The sequence below is a fragment of the Mytilus californianus genome, unplaced genomic scaffold (assembly GCF_021869535.1).
Source record: "Mytilus californianus isolate M0D057914Y unplaced genomic scaffold, xbMytCali1.0.p SCAF_2, whole genome shotgun sequence".
NCBI classification, from domain to species: Eukaryota; Metazoa; Mollusca; class Bivalvia; order Mytilida; family Mytilidae; genus Mytilus; species Mytilus californianus.
This window is the reverse complement of record NW_026262668.1, coordinates 90384209-90400229: the sequence shown is the minus strand read 5'-3', so window position 1 is coordinate 90400229 and position 16021 is coordinate 90384209. Positions and strand designations below refer to the sequence as shown.

General features: G+C 32.5%; 1 protein-coding gene across 2 annotated transcripts in view; it reads right to left on the bottom strand.

Annotated features, from left to right (window-relative positions):
- Positions 1-2062: 2062 nt before the first annotated feature.
- LOC127730393 (uncharacterized) overlaps positions 2063-16021 on the bottom strand; it is a 55080-nt gene continuing 41121 nt past the window's right edge. For both annotated transcript variants that reach the window (XM_052238774.1, XM_052238773.1), the window contains exons 8-18: positions 15375-15476; positions 12835-12939; positions 12521-12616; positions 10622-10783; positions 10029-10109; positions 7410-7728; positions 6911-7105; positions 6387-6679; positions 4146-4651; positions 3389-3466; positions 2063-2539 (exon numbers count right to left, since the gene is read on the bottom strand). In XM_052238774.1, coding sequence (XP_052094734.1) covers positions 2223-2539; positions 3389-3466; positions 4146-4651; positions 6387-6679; positions 6911-7105; positions 7410-7728; positions 10029-10109; positions 10622-10783; positions 12521-12616; positions 12835-12939; positions 15375-15476 — 2254 coding nt within the window. In that variant the 3' untranslated portion in view covers positions 2063-2222. The remainder of the gene's footprint in view (positions 2540-3388; positions 3467-4145; positions 4652-6386; positions 6680-6910; positions 7106-7409; positions 7729-10028; positions 10110-10621; positions 10784-12520; positions 12617-12834; positions 12940-15374; positions 15477-16021) is intronic.

The following is a 16021-nucleotide window of genomic DNA, read 5'->3' as shown; positions in this document are numbered from 1 at the left end:
TTTTTGTGTATGGTACACATTCCTGCTAATAAAGGTCCGCTAATAAAGGACGTAACGTGTGAACATGCACGAGCGTAACGTATTAACTGAGATATGTAAACGCCATGCGATTGATCAGAGTGTATGTTTCTGCTGAGAAATAGGAAGGTGATAATAGGTTACCATTGATGTATTTGGCCATTCTTTTAGACCTTTTTGGGTCATCGATGCTCTTATCCTCGTATTTTATTTAAACTTTTAGTTTTTTGTAGATGAAACGCGCGTCTGGCGCTCAAAATCTAAAGCCTTGTATCTATGATGAATTTATTTGAAAGTTGAAATCATCACGTTTGTCATATATTTTAGTTTGAAATCGTCCGTGTCAATATTAAGAAAAAGATCAAGATATGAAGCAGACCGTCTGCATTCGGTAGTATCCTTAATCTTAAGTTGACTAGTATATATGAGATGTCAGCACTCATTAGAATGTGGATTATTAAGTGACAGAATATCATCAATATATCTTTGCAAGAGACTTTACTTTTTTTTCTTTGAGAAGTTTCTGATTGAATTCTGCTTCATATGAGTACAAAAACAAGTCGGCCAGTATAGTGGTGCAAATTTAGTATCCATTTGAATACCGACAGTTTGATGAGATATCAATTCACCAAACTCAACAAATATGTTAGTTTCAAAAAGTCCTTCATCTTTGGTGTATTTGTTGTTGGAATCAGTGTGGTTCTTCACAAGATTTTTCGTGCCATTAAACAAAGAATCTGTATCTACGTTTCCATGTTTGTAGAAAAAGCTCTGTTTAATGAGATGATGTAGTCGACCTTTTAATTGAGCATGGGAAATAGTAGTTAAAAGCGTTGAAAAATCAAAGGTTTTGATATTATTTCAATATTATGAAGACTTTTCAGAATTTTTAAGATTTCACATCTGATAACCGATTTTTGCTTTCAAATGATCAACCTAAAGTTTTCTAGTTGGTCACCTTCCCATAAGCCTTGTCAAAATCTACATTTATTTACCCAACCCACCTAGCCATATATTTCCAGTGTCAGACAATAGAGTCCTCAAGCTGTGCCAAATTCTGATCCCCTTTTCATTTCATATCGGATTTTTAAAATCTTTAAGTTTTTGCTCATCACCTCGATTTTAAACACCAACAATAAATCAGTGTCGAATATGACTGATTGATGGCTGCATATCATCATTCATAACATGCTTATGCAGGGGAAAGCATTGTATTTTGTGGCATTACATCGACAATCGTAACGTTAGTAAAATTGATAACTTAATATTGCATTTATCAGGCCAAACATTGCTTCTTAAGACGTCTTTACAATAAATGCGTTGGAGGTGAACAGATTGACAATTTAGTCCGGAAAAAAAATATTTATTACTAGTAGTTGTAATTGGGCTTTGAACTAGTTTAAAGTAATGTGAGTACTCTAAGAACAATACGTTGTGACTTTTGTCCAAAGATTATTTACAGTTTGTTCTTCTGTTATCTTGTAACACCACTGTCCAATGATACGGATGAGCCCTCATAAACACGTTTAACACCGCCACATTCTTTGTGTGCCTATCCCTAGCCAGGAGCCTGTATATATAGTCCGGTGGTCGTCGTTGGTTGTTTTCTGCTATATTTGATTTTTGTTTATTTTTGTAGTATAGATCAGGCCGTTGGGTTTTTCTCTTTTCAATTATTCCACATGTACTTTTATAGCGTATCTTACGGTATTGCTGGTTGATGCTTCCGGTCTCGCTTGGAGTTTTTGTGATAACTTTCTTTGCACTATATAATTATTTACACATAAGCATATCTCGTAATCGATTAATGAGATTTGAACATCGGTAAACGACCGTACTTATGTCGATTGTTTTTGTTGTTATGGCCTTATACTTCCCGATGTGCAGAGTTCTTGTGACACTATTGATTTATACAATGTTCTTGTCTCTATAGGGGTATCGGTGGAACAATTATTGGTAGTTTTTATTTTTAACTGTAAGACACCGGTGAACAAAAATGCTTTAAATACATCTTGACTATTGATAGAAATTGACACAATAATAATCTTGTTTAACAAAGTCATTTATTGAAAATATGGCGATGTATTCCACGAACTTACGATATAACAATTGCTTCATTAACTATATTTGTGCAAAAAAAAACACCAAAATACATAACTTTAAGCAAAATGCCTATATCAAATGCAAAATGTGTACCAATGGTATTAACGGTTGAAGTCTTCTCTTGTCAGGCCTCTTTGCCTGCTTCTCACTTGACCTATTATGTTTGCACAATCACTTCTGCCACACGTGCGCAGTGACGATATCAGGAAATCTACCATAGTTGCACGTCCTGTTTTCCCGCGCCATTCACAAAGTGTCTGAAAGTTTGTTCTTACGATATCTCCGTCCATTTGATCTTTGAACTTGTCTATCAAATCCTCACTGACACCTAGCTGATGAGATAATTTTCTGACGTCACGTTCGGAAAGCTCTCTCGAAAGCTCCATCAGACTGTTGTGTGCAAGAACACATTTGGCCGCTGAAACAAAGTAAATTGAGAATCTACTTATACATATATATACTTATATATATATATTTCTTAATTACCAAATTACTATCGAGTTTATCTACGGATTCGTTAAATGAAAGATTGGTGTACACTATTCCACATACATATTATTCGAAATATACAAAAAGGAAATGTGGTATAATTGGTAACAACTAAAGATTATTGTATATCCAAAGCGTATAGTAAGCTATAAAAGGCCATGTGATGACAAAATCAATTCAAAAGAGAAAACCTAATTAAAGCTTATAACACTAAACAAAACAATCTTGACAAACAGCAACCAACAACAAACACTTGACGACAGGCTCCTGGCTTGAGACAAACGCATAAAGAATGTGGCGGTGTTAAAAATGTCAGACTCTGTGCGTGCTCAACCTCCCTGTGACAGTGGTTTAACAGTGCAACATGTGAACAAACATTAAAAGTCTGTTGAAAAAGGCTATACTTGTCATATCGGTACTAAGCATAAAAACAACTAACAAAATGATAAACGACAAAACATAACGATTTAAATGTACCTTCAGTTACTTTTAGTTTGTTTTAAACCCAATTTCAACTAACATATAGACTATTTCACCCAAACTTAAATAGTACAACTCCAACAGATTTGGTGTATAGACGTCATAAGAATCTGAGAAAAGCGTGGCCTTGAACAATGCCAAAATTTAAGTATCGACAAGATGTAGAACCATTAGAGGCAATAACCAGAAAATACAATATTCCAAGATCTTACTGCACCATTAGAATGATAACCTTCAAGAATAAACATTTGACATGCTGAACCTAAATATATTAAAATTTCTCATAAGACATTTTTACCCTCTTCCTTTAGTTTCAATTCATCCCTTGCATTGTTGTTTTCATTTAGTTTTATTTGTGGTCTTGATGCAATATCATCTGAAAAAAAAATGCAAAGATGTAAATAAATGGCAATATTTAAACTCAGGTATAATACGGAAATAAGTAAGGACATAAAAAAATAAATGTTGAGAGACAACGAATTTTCACTTAATATTGGTCTGTTTTTGCCAAGAAATAAAGAATGATCACTTACTTCTGAATATTCTTTTTAACCTTTTGATGTTTTTTCATAGTTAAATTGTTTCCACTGGGTTAAACATGTGCAAAATCAAGCTATTAAGAGATTCGTCATTGTTAAGGACCATATGGGCAACTAAATCCTTTGTATGCCTGACTCCTTATTCTTTGTAAGTACTGGACATTTTACACAGTTCTTCGTTGTCCGTATCAGACTGTTAGGTGTAGTACTGTTTTTTTTATGCGAAGTATACTTTAACGATGGATTAATGATTACTGATATCGCAACAACATAAATTAAATAATTCCAAGACTTAATCTTAATCAGTTATGGACAGACAATGACAGCGATGAGTTTGTTATAGCAAAGGCCCATACCAATCTGCAGATAGTGAATACGATGTATAATGTCAATGTTCATGAAAAGAAACAATATACAATGTCGTTATCTTTTGCTGTTAAAAAGTGTGTTTTTACAAATACTTTATTTGGTAATTTCGTAGAATAGTTGTATGTTAAAATTTCTAAATGTACGTACCAGAAGCCAATTCAGATAGATCTCTTACTGGTATTGCAACAACATGTATTGGTGTATCCGATCCGTCTTCGCTCAGTTTGAAAGTAGCAAAGGGCTCCTTTTCTTGGTCACGCTTGACTTCAATTGGAATGGTCACATGGTTATCAGCACCTTTTAAATATGTCATTTTAAAATTTTGACCGTTTCCATTAGAAAGTGTCAATTTTATTTGACCTTCAATTGCAAGGTCAAATGTCTGATTTTGTTTTACAGCCAAATCTTTGGATCTGCTGTTCTTTACTTCTATAAATCCCAGTTGTGATTTCATTTCAATATCTTCTTTCAGCATATTCTTTTCTACGAAGTCCAACCAAAACATTGCACCGCCCTTTGGCATATCACGTGACGAATCGTCGATGTATGTCATTAGATTACACATTTGCACTTTTCCAGACATAACTAAGAATTCTTTTTTTACAGAGTCTCTCATGTTTAGAAATATTTTCTTTACCCTGGCTACTGCAATACTGAAACAAATTGAAATGCATTGAATGTGGCGATCATGGATTTAACATTCTAGACTAATGATTCCGATGTTTAGATGCTATAGAGCATATAAAAGGTATGATTAATTTACTAGAAAATATTACTAGAAAACAAAACTGAAAATAAAATATTTCGTAATGTTTTTCTTTGACAGAAATGATAGTAAAAAAGCAAAATTAAATACTTTGCAAGTACAAAATAAGGAGATAGATACAAGTTCATCGATCTTCGAAATTTCCGGGACCATTATAGTTCATGGTTTGGGTTAACGCCATGTTTCTTAACGGTTCAGAACCGAGTAAACAACGAAAATATGATTCATAGTTTAGAATGTTTATGTTTAAGTGTTTTCGTTTTTGTACATTTATTGGAAATTAAATTGGGCCGATACTTTTGAAACTTGACTTTCGGTCATGTTAATTTTTAGCATAGAAAGCAGGAAGGCCAATAATCTGATTATCGCAACCAATAATAATTCTCACCTAAACCTTTTAAAATATTACCTCTACCAAGTTAAATAAAATGAACACAAAAAAAAACCAAACGAAGCAGACAACACAGTAGTGCTGGTGTGCGTATTCAATGTGCAGTAAGATTGTTTCATAATACCAAACTTCCAAACATATATCTAACCTTGTCTACCTAAATTACAAAAAAACCAAGACTTGAATAATTATCCAAATCTGATCAAAATACTGATCCTACGTTCACACTTCGCTCACAAAGTTAAACAGAGTGATGTCATATCCTTGTAAACAAAGAATGAACATATGATCTGTATCTCAATCAGATTGTAATTACCAACAAGTTGGTCGCTCCCTGAAACAAAGATAAATGTGAGGATATTTAAGTTTTTGGTTTAAAAATGAGGACTATTCGTAGCCGCGTATTCATAGAAATGAATGGATAGTGTTAATATATCACGCGATCAGAAAAAATGTGACATTGCTATCAACTAGTTTATGACAGTGACAGAAGATTCCGTGAATAACTGTGTTTATCGGTAGTTTCTTGGTTCGGGAATATACCATTATAAGTCAGTGAAATCATCATAATGAGAACAAATATTAGCATATTTTATCAATGGAATTGAATTGATCAAACGTCTTAGACTAGGGCAGATCGTATTTACCTTTTATACTCAAAAATGGAATGCTGACAATGGGAAAATTGACATTATGGCTTTTGACTTGAGTAGTAGTTTTCAGTCGTTTATCAGCATACATTTGAAAAAAGAGATTAAATAAAGGCAACAGTAGTATACCGCTGTTCGAAATTCATAAATCGATTGAGAAAAAACAAATAACGGGTCTTCTTGTCTATGCACTATCTTCAATTCAAAATTAGAAATAAAAGACGAAAATGACAATTTTATTGTAATAACTTGAAGCGTATTTAATCATCATATCACAAAACAATTTTTGGTTTAATGGATCAGATTAGAAATCAACGCTTCCAGTCCCAAACTATATATAAGAGTTATATTTCAACCGAGGCTTATGACTGGATAAACATTGCCATCCGTTAGATAAGTTTAGTTTCATAACATTAGAAAAACAGTAATATAAAAAATAAACGATATGATTTAATTTCAATGAGACAAATAAGACATTGCAAAATTATACACAACTTTGTACATGTATTTCAATAGGTTGAATATTATCCATTCTTTCTTATGAGTTCTAATTATTTTACCAATTACTACTTCATTCTCACCTCCAAAGTCCTTTACATTCTACTTTAAAGTTCGTTCCATCTTTTGTAATACGACATTGTGATTTATCCAGGACTTGTACTTGTGTGTCGTTGTATCGAATAACAACTAGCTGGCTGTCTTTCTCGGTGTGAGGGTTATCTTCCATACGAACAGTGACTACCATATTCTTTTTCACTTCTACTTCTTCTTCGGTTCTGATTTCAACGGCGTCAGATAAACAGATTATACCCATTATAGAATCAAAACATTTCTCTCTGTAAGATGCTACTTCCTTTGAATCATGTTGAACTACCTAGTTTAAATATAATAAGAATTATCACTTTAAATCCAAATGCTCTTTTACAGAGGCTCATATACAGGTTATAAAAATACATTTGTTAGGAGACAACCGATATCATTTATGTTTTTATCTTTTGGCATATTTTACAAGTTTTACATTGTATTTTTTTTTTTTGTAAATACGACTCAAGTACAATAATCGTCTATAATAATATTGTAAAAATTTTCATAACATTTAACTTACTTTAATATGCGCTTTAACGGGCGAATCTACTATGTCTGGAAGAAATTTGACCTGGATTTCCTCATTATCTGCATTAGTATATGTGGATCCCTGAGGAAGAATTTCATGTAACTCTGATGGATTGTCGATGTAAGCTATAAATGCGTCCATACTAGATGCTTTGAATGATAAATGAGTCTTAGCTTCTGAAACTTCCTAAAAAGAAACCAAAAATAAATTGATTATTATTGCTATTTCTCTAAAACACAGTTAAGTATTTGAATTTTTTTTCTTTAATACTGTTTTTGTTCCTGTATGTGCTGGTAAGTGCCTGTTTTAGTTGACCATTGATCCAGATTAAAAGGCTAGCGTTGAAATCTATATAAAAAAGAACCCCCGCCACAAATTCATGTTTTTACCCAAATGTGGAATCTCGTATTTAGCTGCTTTTCTAAATGATAATCTATAGAATTCATAATTTTTTATCATTGAAAATTCTCAATCAAGACAAAATGTGTACCTGTTGGACATTTTCCATGTCGTTCCAACTACCACCATTGTTGACCTTAACCTTAATTTGTCTCTCTGCAGAATTAGCAACAGGAAGAACAATAAAATCTATTTCGACATCGCTGCTTGTTTTAAGTGGTCCGTTACGAACAATATAAATATCAGAAACAAGAGTCTGATCTTCCGTTAGTGGGAGATCTTTTATCCAATCATTTCGATCCTTCATATCACATGATCCTACAGTACAGTCCGCGATTTCCCTATATTGTTCTGGTCTGTAGAAAAGTGAGACATCACTTCCATTTGGGTCTTCCTGACAAATGCTCACTCTGAAGGAAAGGAAGAATAATTTCAAATTTACTTCATTTTCTACATATGTCTATTATTATCAACACATTTCGAGCGGTCTAAGATCTTAGATTACAGAAAAGTCGTCTGGTAATTCATTTTTTCGATTGTGTCCTATTCCCGTTTTTCACATTTTGACTTGGTGAGGATTTGCGTTTCGGGTGATGCATACCGTGTCAACGCATTCAGTTTCGCTGCTTTTGGATTTCGTGCGACTCAGTTTTTGTTTGTTCCCTTGATTTGTATCTTCTAAAACGATTTATGAGATTTGAACATCGGTAAACTACTGTTGTCTTTATTTTCAATTAAATGTGAATGTATATATGAAGTCTTTGTCAGAGGTTGCTTTGCGTGTGTATGTTTAGACACTTAACGTCACAGTACCCAAATAAACTCATCATAGATACCAGGATTACAGACTAAACCATTCGTATTGTTATGAATAAAGGCAACAGTAGTATACCGCTATTCGAAATTTATAAATCGATTGAGAAAAAAACAAATCCGGGTTACAAACTAAAACTGAGGAAAACACATCAAATATAAGAGGAGAACAACGACACAACAGAAACACAACACTAAAATGCAACACATACAGAAACGAACTATAATATAACAATGGCCATTTTTCTGACTTGGTATAGGACATTTTAAGAAAAAATGGTGGGTTGAACCTGGTTTTGTGGAAATGTCATTGTACAAGTCTTTCAACATGGCTAAGAATATTCAAATATACACAAAACGGCCGCATTATGTATCAACAGATTATGTATGGAGTGAAAAAGTAAAATCTAAGGAGACGTTCACAAAAAACAACTTTTGAAAATGAGGAATTAAAACATGTTACAAGCATCAAGTTTTTACAAAATGAATAGAAAGCATGGACTATTGTCAAATTGTTTTAAAAAGTGAAATTAAGCATGGGTGCAATTTAGATGCTCTTCATTACAGAATTTTGGGTCGTTTGGAGGTAGGTTCAAACCAATATTTATATGATTCAGTATGGATTCAAAATTAAACTTGTGGAAATATATAGTAATTAAGGATACATCTACAAAATAAAAACAGATTGGAAACTTGTGTCTGTTTCTTAGATCAACGTAGGTGACAAAACTGTCAAAATAGGTGCAATTTGGGTATCCTCACGTTAAAATCTTACACTTTTAAAAATATTTTTGTGTCTATATTGTATTATTAATAGAAAAAATGTGATATCAAATATATCGCAAGGTAAATTCAAAATGGAGAAGTCCAGAAAAACTGACAAAACTAAAAGCTAGACTATATCCACCAAAGAAACGACCGGAAAACAACTGTCAAATTCCTGGCTGGAAACAAAATGGACGGTTGGACCTGGCTTTACAGCTTCATAAACTTCCCACTTGTTCAACAGTTGACTATAGTTTTTTCTTTTAAAAAAAAATAGTGTTAGCAACCCAAACAGAGATATAATTGGTTAACGTGACAAAAATTGAGATCCAACAGCCAAAATAGTGTTAACATGTATCTTAGAAAAAAACATTACTAAGTTAGATATGAAAAATAAACAGAAACAATCGTCAAAGACTGCATATATAAATTTATCTTACCTCCTATACATTTCTAGGAATATGATTGGTTAAAAGCAACCGCGTGGAGACCGTGTATATTTCATTTTGGGTTAGTAGGCGGGGCTTATTTCAATACACGGTTAATAGTTAATAGTTACGTCCCTTTATAAAAACAACACGGTGTTAAGGAGAAATCTTAAAGGTTTCAACAGACGAAGAAATTGATGATGAACGATTAAAATAAATTCATAAAACACATTTAAAGTAACAAGTTGTTATTGTTGGTATTTGTTTTTGTATAGACCAATGGAAGTAGATTCTTAATACTTCCGGTATTGAAGACTTGATCACGTTGATAGGCAACTGGTCTAAATACCACATGTAAAGATAGTCGGAAAGATAAATTCGTTACATAGTGTACGTGACATAATACGATATATATGGGGTCAGTAAATTCCATATGGGGATTCGAGCTTCGCTCTCACCCCATATGGAATTTACTGACCCCATATATATCGTTTTATGTCACTAGCACACTATGTAACTAATAGTGTCTTATATTGTATCATTCACAAATCAAACAATATGCTAGCTTTAAAATTTATTTGAAAAATATCGTATCATGGAGTAAATTGTAATGTATCAAACCAATGTAAAACTTGCTTTTTTGATATTTTAACAATTGTTTCCAGATACATGTATTGATTTGCATACCAGGAAATAATACTTACTTTCCACTTCCAAGAAATTCTTTGGTAAAAATCTCATACTCTTTTTCTAGTGTTTTTAGAAGATCCTCTATAGATGGTTGGCTAAATAAAATACATTTAGAATAAAAGATTATTTAAAAATAGCAATGCCGTGTAATTTTGATGCATACTAAACATATGTTTACGTTGCCACAAACATCTTAGAAGAAAGTCTGTTATTGTGAATAAAATGCGGTGGTGACCTTTTTAAATGTTTCAAAAAGTTTTAAAAAAATCTTTTTTTTCCTCAGTTATACGGAGAAGAATGATATGTTATCACTCATTGAAAATAACAATAAATATGAAAGATAAAGAAATAAACAAACAATACTATATGAACTATGCGTTACACTATTTTATCACAGAAAGTCAAAATTCATAAATCAAGCAGAACAGTCGAATTTACAGGCTATTGAAAGTTTATTGATGCTTATTTATGATATTTTTAAGATACAAACGGTACATGTATAAATAATACTTGTAAATCGGAAAAAAATTGTAACACTAGGCAAGTAGATAATTCATATTTCTTTCAAACCGCTTAATTAGAGATTGCCTGCTGCATGCATGCTAACCTTGATTCAACTTTTTCTCCGTCGGTCTTGTCATCAATCGGATCCTCTTTAGCTTTGTTCTTGTCTTTGTTTTTGCTTGTTTGTTTGCTTTTATTATCGTTATCCTCTTTATTCTGAGTCTCACTTACATCTTCTTGTTTTTTTTCATTGTCATCATTAGGTCTAAATGAACACAGATAAAAGATCCGTTACAGAAAATAAGCATTCAGTACACATTGTATTATGTTAATCATTTGATCTGTACGCATTGTACTTAATGTTAAACATACGATCTTTACAAATTGTACTTAAATCTTGTACTGAATGTTGAACATATTATGCTTACACATTGTACTTTATGTAAACATATGATCTGCACACATTATACTTTGTGTTAAACCAGCGATCTCTACACATTGTACTTTATGTTAAGCATATAATCTGTACACATTGTACTTTATGTTAAGCATATAATCTGTACACATTGTACTTTACGTTAAGCATATAATCTGTACACATTGTACTTTATGTTAAGCATATAATCTGTATTTGTTTCACTCACGGATTAAGGGAAAGTTGATGAGACTACATAGCTTGGTGTGAGGTATGGGTTTTGCTCATTGTAGAAGACTGTGCGGCGACCAGTAGTTGCTCACATCTACAGATTTGGTAACTGGTTGATAGTTGTCTCATTGGCGATCATAGCACATATTTTTTACTTACAATTAGTGAATTTCAATATCGGAGAGTAAGTCTACACAAATATTTTTTCTCCTCAATTTTACATATATTCATTGAATCGAAATGTAATATTTTTGTTTGAAAAGTTTGAAGAAAAAAAGATGTTTAACAAAAAAAAATTAATGTTGAATGTTGAATGTTGAATATTGAACCAACTTGACATCCGTAGCAAATTTTACATGTTTGTTGTAAACATCTGTATCGTATCTTACGACTAACAGAACCAAATGTAATTAATAACTATCTGACATGTACAGCATATCTTAACTTCCGATAAACATTTTAGTTTGGTTTGAAATATTGGTCATATTTATTTCTTTAGATAAATACTAAATATTTACCCAAATTGATCAAAATTAAATTTTGGGAAATCTGTATTGCATTTATAATTTGGAAACAAGAAATACAAAACAATGTTGTTAGAGCCTGAAATGAAGCACACAGATGAAGCTGTGAATTTTGGAAAAGATTGATAGATTATGTTCGTACCTGTCCCAAGTCAGGAGATTTTTTTATTGGTGTTTTCCATTTGTCATTTTTGGACCTTTTATAGCGGACTATGCGGTATGGGCTTTGCTCATTGTTGAAGGCCATACGGTGAACTATATTTGTTAACTTCTATGTCAATTGGTTTTTGCTGGAGAGTTGTCTCATTGGCAATTATACCACATCTTCTTATTTTTATTATTGTTGAAAACGATCCTGGTGAAAATTATTTCAAGGGAGTTGGGGTTACCTCTTTTCATATATGTTCGAGAACCCACTGATTTATATGTTTATATCCTTCAAATTTAATTTTGATATATCCAATATTTTTTTCTATATCTAAATCGGTGAACTTTAGAAAAAATTATGACACAACCTTATGTAAAAATGCAGCTTTAGTAATACCTTCTGGTTGCAACCAATTTTTGAAGAGGTTAGAAATCTTCAAAACTTGTTCAACAGAAAACTATTATAATCTATTATACTGTAGTTTAGTAATTAAAGAAATCTGACAATACTTAATAATAGTGTACTTACACCTTTAAATAAGAGTAGGAATATATATGTCCCTGTAATTATAATGAATTGCTATAGATTTAAATTGTTTTAAATCAAATATATATTTTTAAGTGCAGAATACAATGTGATTATTGTATATTATACTTATATGAAATGTATATTATTTCAAATTACTCCAGTTTATGCTGTTTCAGTAGTTGTCGTAGTAAAGGAAACAGGGATTCCAATGATTTTGAATATTTCTTCAGATCATCTTCCACGTCCTCAGAACTGAAAGTACATACGAAAGTAATAAATAAAACAAAAACACCCAAAATGGATTACTACCGATAGTGGTAGTTTGTGACAGTAGAAACAGTTTAATAATATATCAATGTTAACTAATGATAAACAGTATCACCATAAAACTTTAAAACAATATGCTGTTAACTAAATTCGAGTAAGAATAATGTTCAAAATCTGTAGTTAGACATAGGATGTATGCTTACTTTCCAACAAGAACTGGCTTCAGTACATTAACTGAGATGTAATTGAGTCCATACAAAGACCATGTGACCATGTTTAAAATGGCATCCTCTGCGGGATGATCTTCTCTGAAAATATATGAAATAAAAAAATGGGAATAAATACATTATCAAAATTCAAATAACGAGAATCCGATAATATGTTATTCATCGTGTTATGCTCTTCAACTTCGTATTTGATTAGGCCTTCCAACTGTTTTGATTCGAGGGCCACTGATGACTCTTATGTAGACAAAACGCTCGCCTGGCATTTCAAATAATAAACCTGGCATCTTTAGTGAGTTTCATTTCGAAAACGTTATCTCGTCAATGCTCGAGACAAACGATCTTTTAAACAAAAAAGATTATGATTTAGATAAAAGATATGCTGAAATGTTCACGACTTAGTATTTTCACATGCAAGATATTGTGATAAAAGCCGCTTAGTCTGGAAATCGTAAAGTAGCAAAATTTGAAGAGCAAAAAATTCAAAAAGCATATAAAATATCGACAGCAAAATCAGATATAAAAGTTGTTATTTGCATTTAATTTTACAGACATTGTAGCTCCAGTAACACGTGTCGTGCGCAGTGAAATCGTTATCATACATTAATATCCGAGTCGGATTTAGGGTAAGGGGACTGCATATATCGTTAATGCCATTTTTTACAAGTACCACACCTTAAATTGCCTTGTTGGTGCCCCCTTTCAATATATATCACTACCATTGTTTCGGTATTTGAGCTGCATGGTGGAATGTCAGGGGCGTTTCCAGGACATTTGAAAGAGGGGGCGTAGAATACAATCCTTCGCCGAGCGAATAGTAATTGTGAAATGCACTAATGTATCGGTTCCTGACTTGGAGCATGTATATTTTATAGTTAAAGTGTCAGGGTTTGATATTTTTTATGCCGAATTCTCTCCATTGATTGTCTATGGTATATTAAAATGATTGGATGGATCTTAACAGCAGTAGACCAATAACGAGAAATTCCAAATTCTAGGGTATAGGGCGTTACTTTACATTTCAATGGTCCTAGGCCAGGATTTTATGAACGGGAGGCGTAATTCCGGTTGCCCTGGTATAGGGTCCATGGGGAAGGTCAGAAGCTCCTGGATTTCAACAATAATTCAGCATCATATTATGAAGTATTATAACAGACTCCATGATAGACAAAATGGTGAAAAAAGTCTGCCTTCGGATCATTCAAATTATGTATTGATTAACATGTGGATATCAAATCTTTGGAATAAGTTGTAAATTCAGTTAAAAGGTTATATGAAATGGGCATGAAAAATGAAAAATAAATCTTTAACGATAGCTTTTTCTGAACTTTTGATATATATATATATATAGCCATACCCGTTTTGTTAAAATATACCTTTTCTCTGTTTTGGTCTTTTGGAAAATGTTGTTTGTACTGTATTTAGACCCCTTTACCAAGAAATTTGTTTTGCATGCACACGTATAAAAATTGCGGTTTTTATCCAACGCAATCATAGGTTTGAACGTTGTTTTCAATTTAGTAGATATAAAAAGATGTGGTATGAGTGCCAATGAGACAACTCTCCATCCAAGTCACAATTTATAAAAGTAAACCATTATAGGTCAAAGTACGGTCTTCAACACGGAGCCTTGGCTAACACCGAACAGCAAGCTATAAAAGAGCCCCAAAAATTACTAGTGTAAAACCATTCAAACTGGAAAACCAACGGTCTAATCTATATAAGAAACGAGAAACACTTATGAACCACATCAACAAACGACAACTACTGAACATCAGATTCCTGACTTAGGACAGGCGCAAACAGTTGCAGCGGGTTTAAACGTTTTAATGGTACCAAACATTCACCCTTATCTGAAACAATAGTGTAACATTGTATTTATAATACCCCGTTCTAGATAGTCAAATCTGACCCCTTCCAATGCAAGGCGAAAAAAACATAACCCCATTTCAGACAATTTAGCTGAAAGTGCAACCCCGTTTGTCGGAACATACCCGGTATCATATATATAGCGACTATCCCCCGGGTAGATGTAGAATGACCGTTGGGGAAGTGTCACACAAAACAACCATTTCATGTATAGATTTACTTACCGCTTTGGTTTTTTTTAAAAAAAGGTGTCCAAGTCACCCATCGGATGGGGGAATCAGTATAAAAAGAAATCAGAGTATGTGTTTAATTAATGAATATGATAAATTGCCATATTCAATACAATATAAGCAGATAACGAGTTTTTTTTTTTTTTTTTTTTGAAAAAGGGGGGGCGTACGCCCATTACGCCCTTACCTGGACACGCCCCTGAATGTCAATCTTCTTGGGTACATTTTATCTAGTTGCCTGTGCAGAGAATGTTTGCATCTTTTATACTCCACTTTGTTTGATACATGGTGAAATGCTCCAGGCTTATTTTCAGTGTTTTTTTCTTGTTTTAATATGTTATGTTTATCTTGTGTGTGCTATTCTATTTTTTAGTTCGTGTGACAAGGAGTTCAAGGTCTGAATGCCTTTATTCCACTTACTCCATACAGGAAGCACACTTCACAATTTTTATCAATGAATCGCAGGAACTTGTTAGATGTTCGATCACTGTAAATACTGTACTCTTTGTACTGTCTTTAATGCTGATAAAATAAAAAAAAAAACTATTTTACTAAACACATGCAACAAATATAAATATAGATTAGTTCATTCCAGTAAAGTAAATTAGAGAGCCTTGGTGTTCTCGTACTCAATATTTTCGTGCGCTATCAACTTTTGCTAAATCAGATTCTTCAGTGACTAATCTAGTTTGAAAATTTTCATTATCGAATAAATTTGGATCGCTTCTTTCAATAAAGATGAATTACAAGTCACTCACTATGGCACAATGCTGAAATTCCAACTGTATCCATTCAAATTATATTATGTAAAAATCTTTACATTTACATCCAAATGCCAGTGCAACTACGGATTATAGGAATGAGATATTTTTAAAATTGTAATGCCATTAAGTATATAATGCTATAAGTACATTTTGATAAGTTAATATAAAAGTTGATCGAATATTTGTATATCAACAAGTAAGCAAAAATTGTGAACGTTAAATAAATTATTTCTTGAATCTCGTGTTACTTATCAGTAATTTAAAACACCAAATTTTGCAGAAAAAAATGTTTCTCAAGTTTGA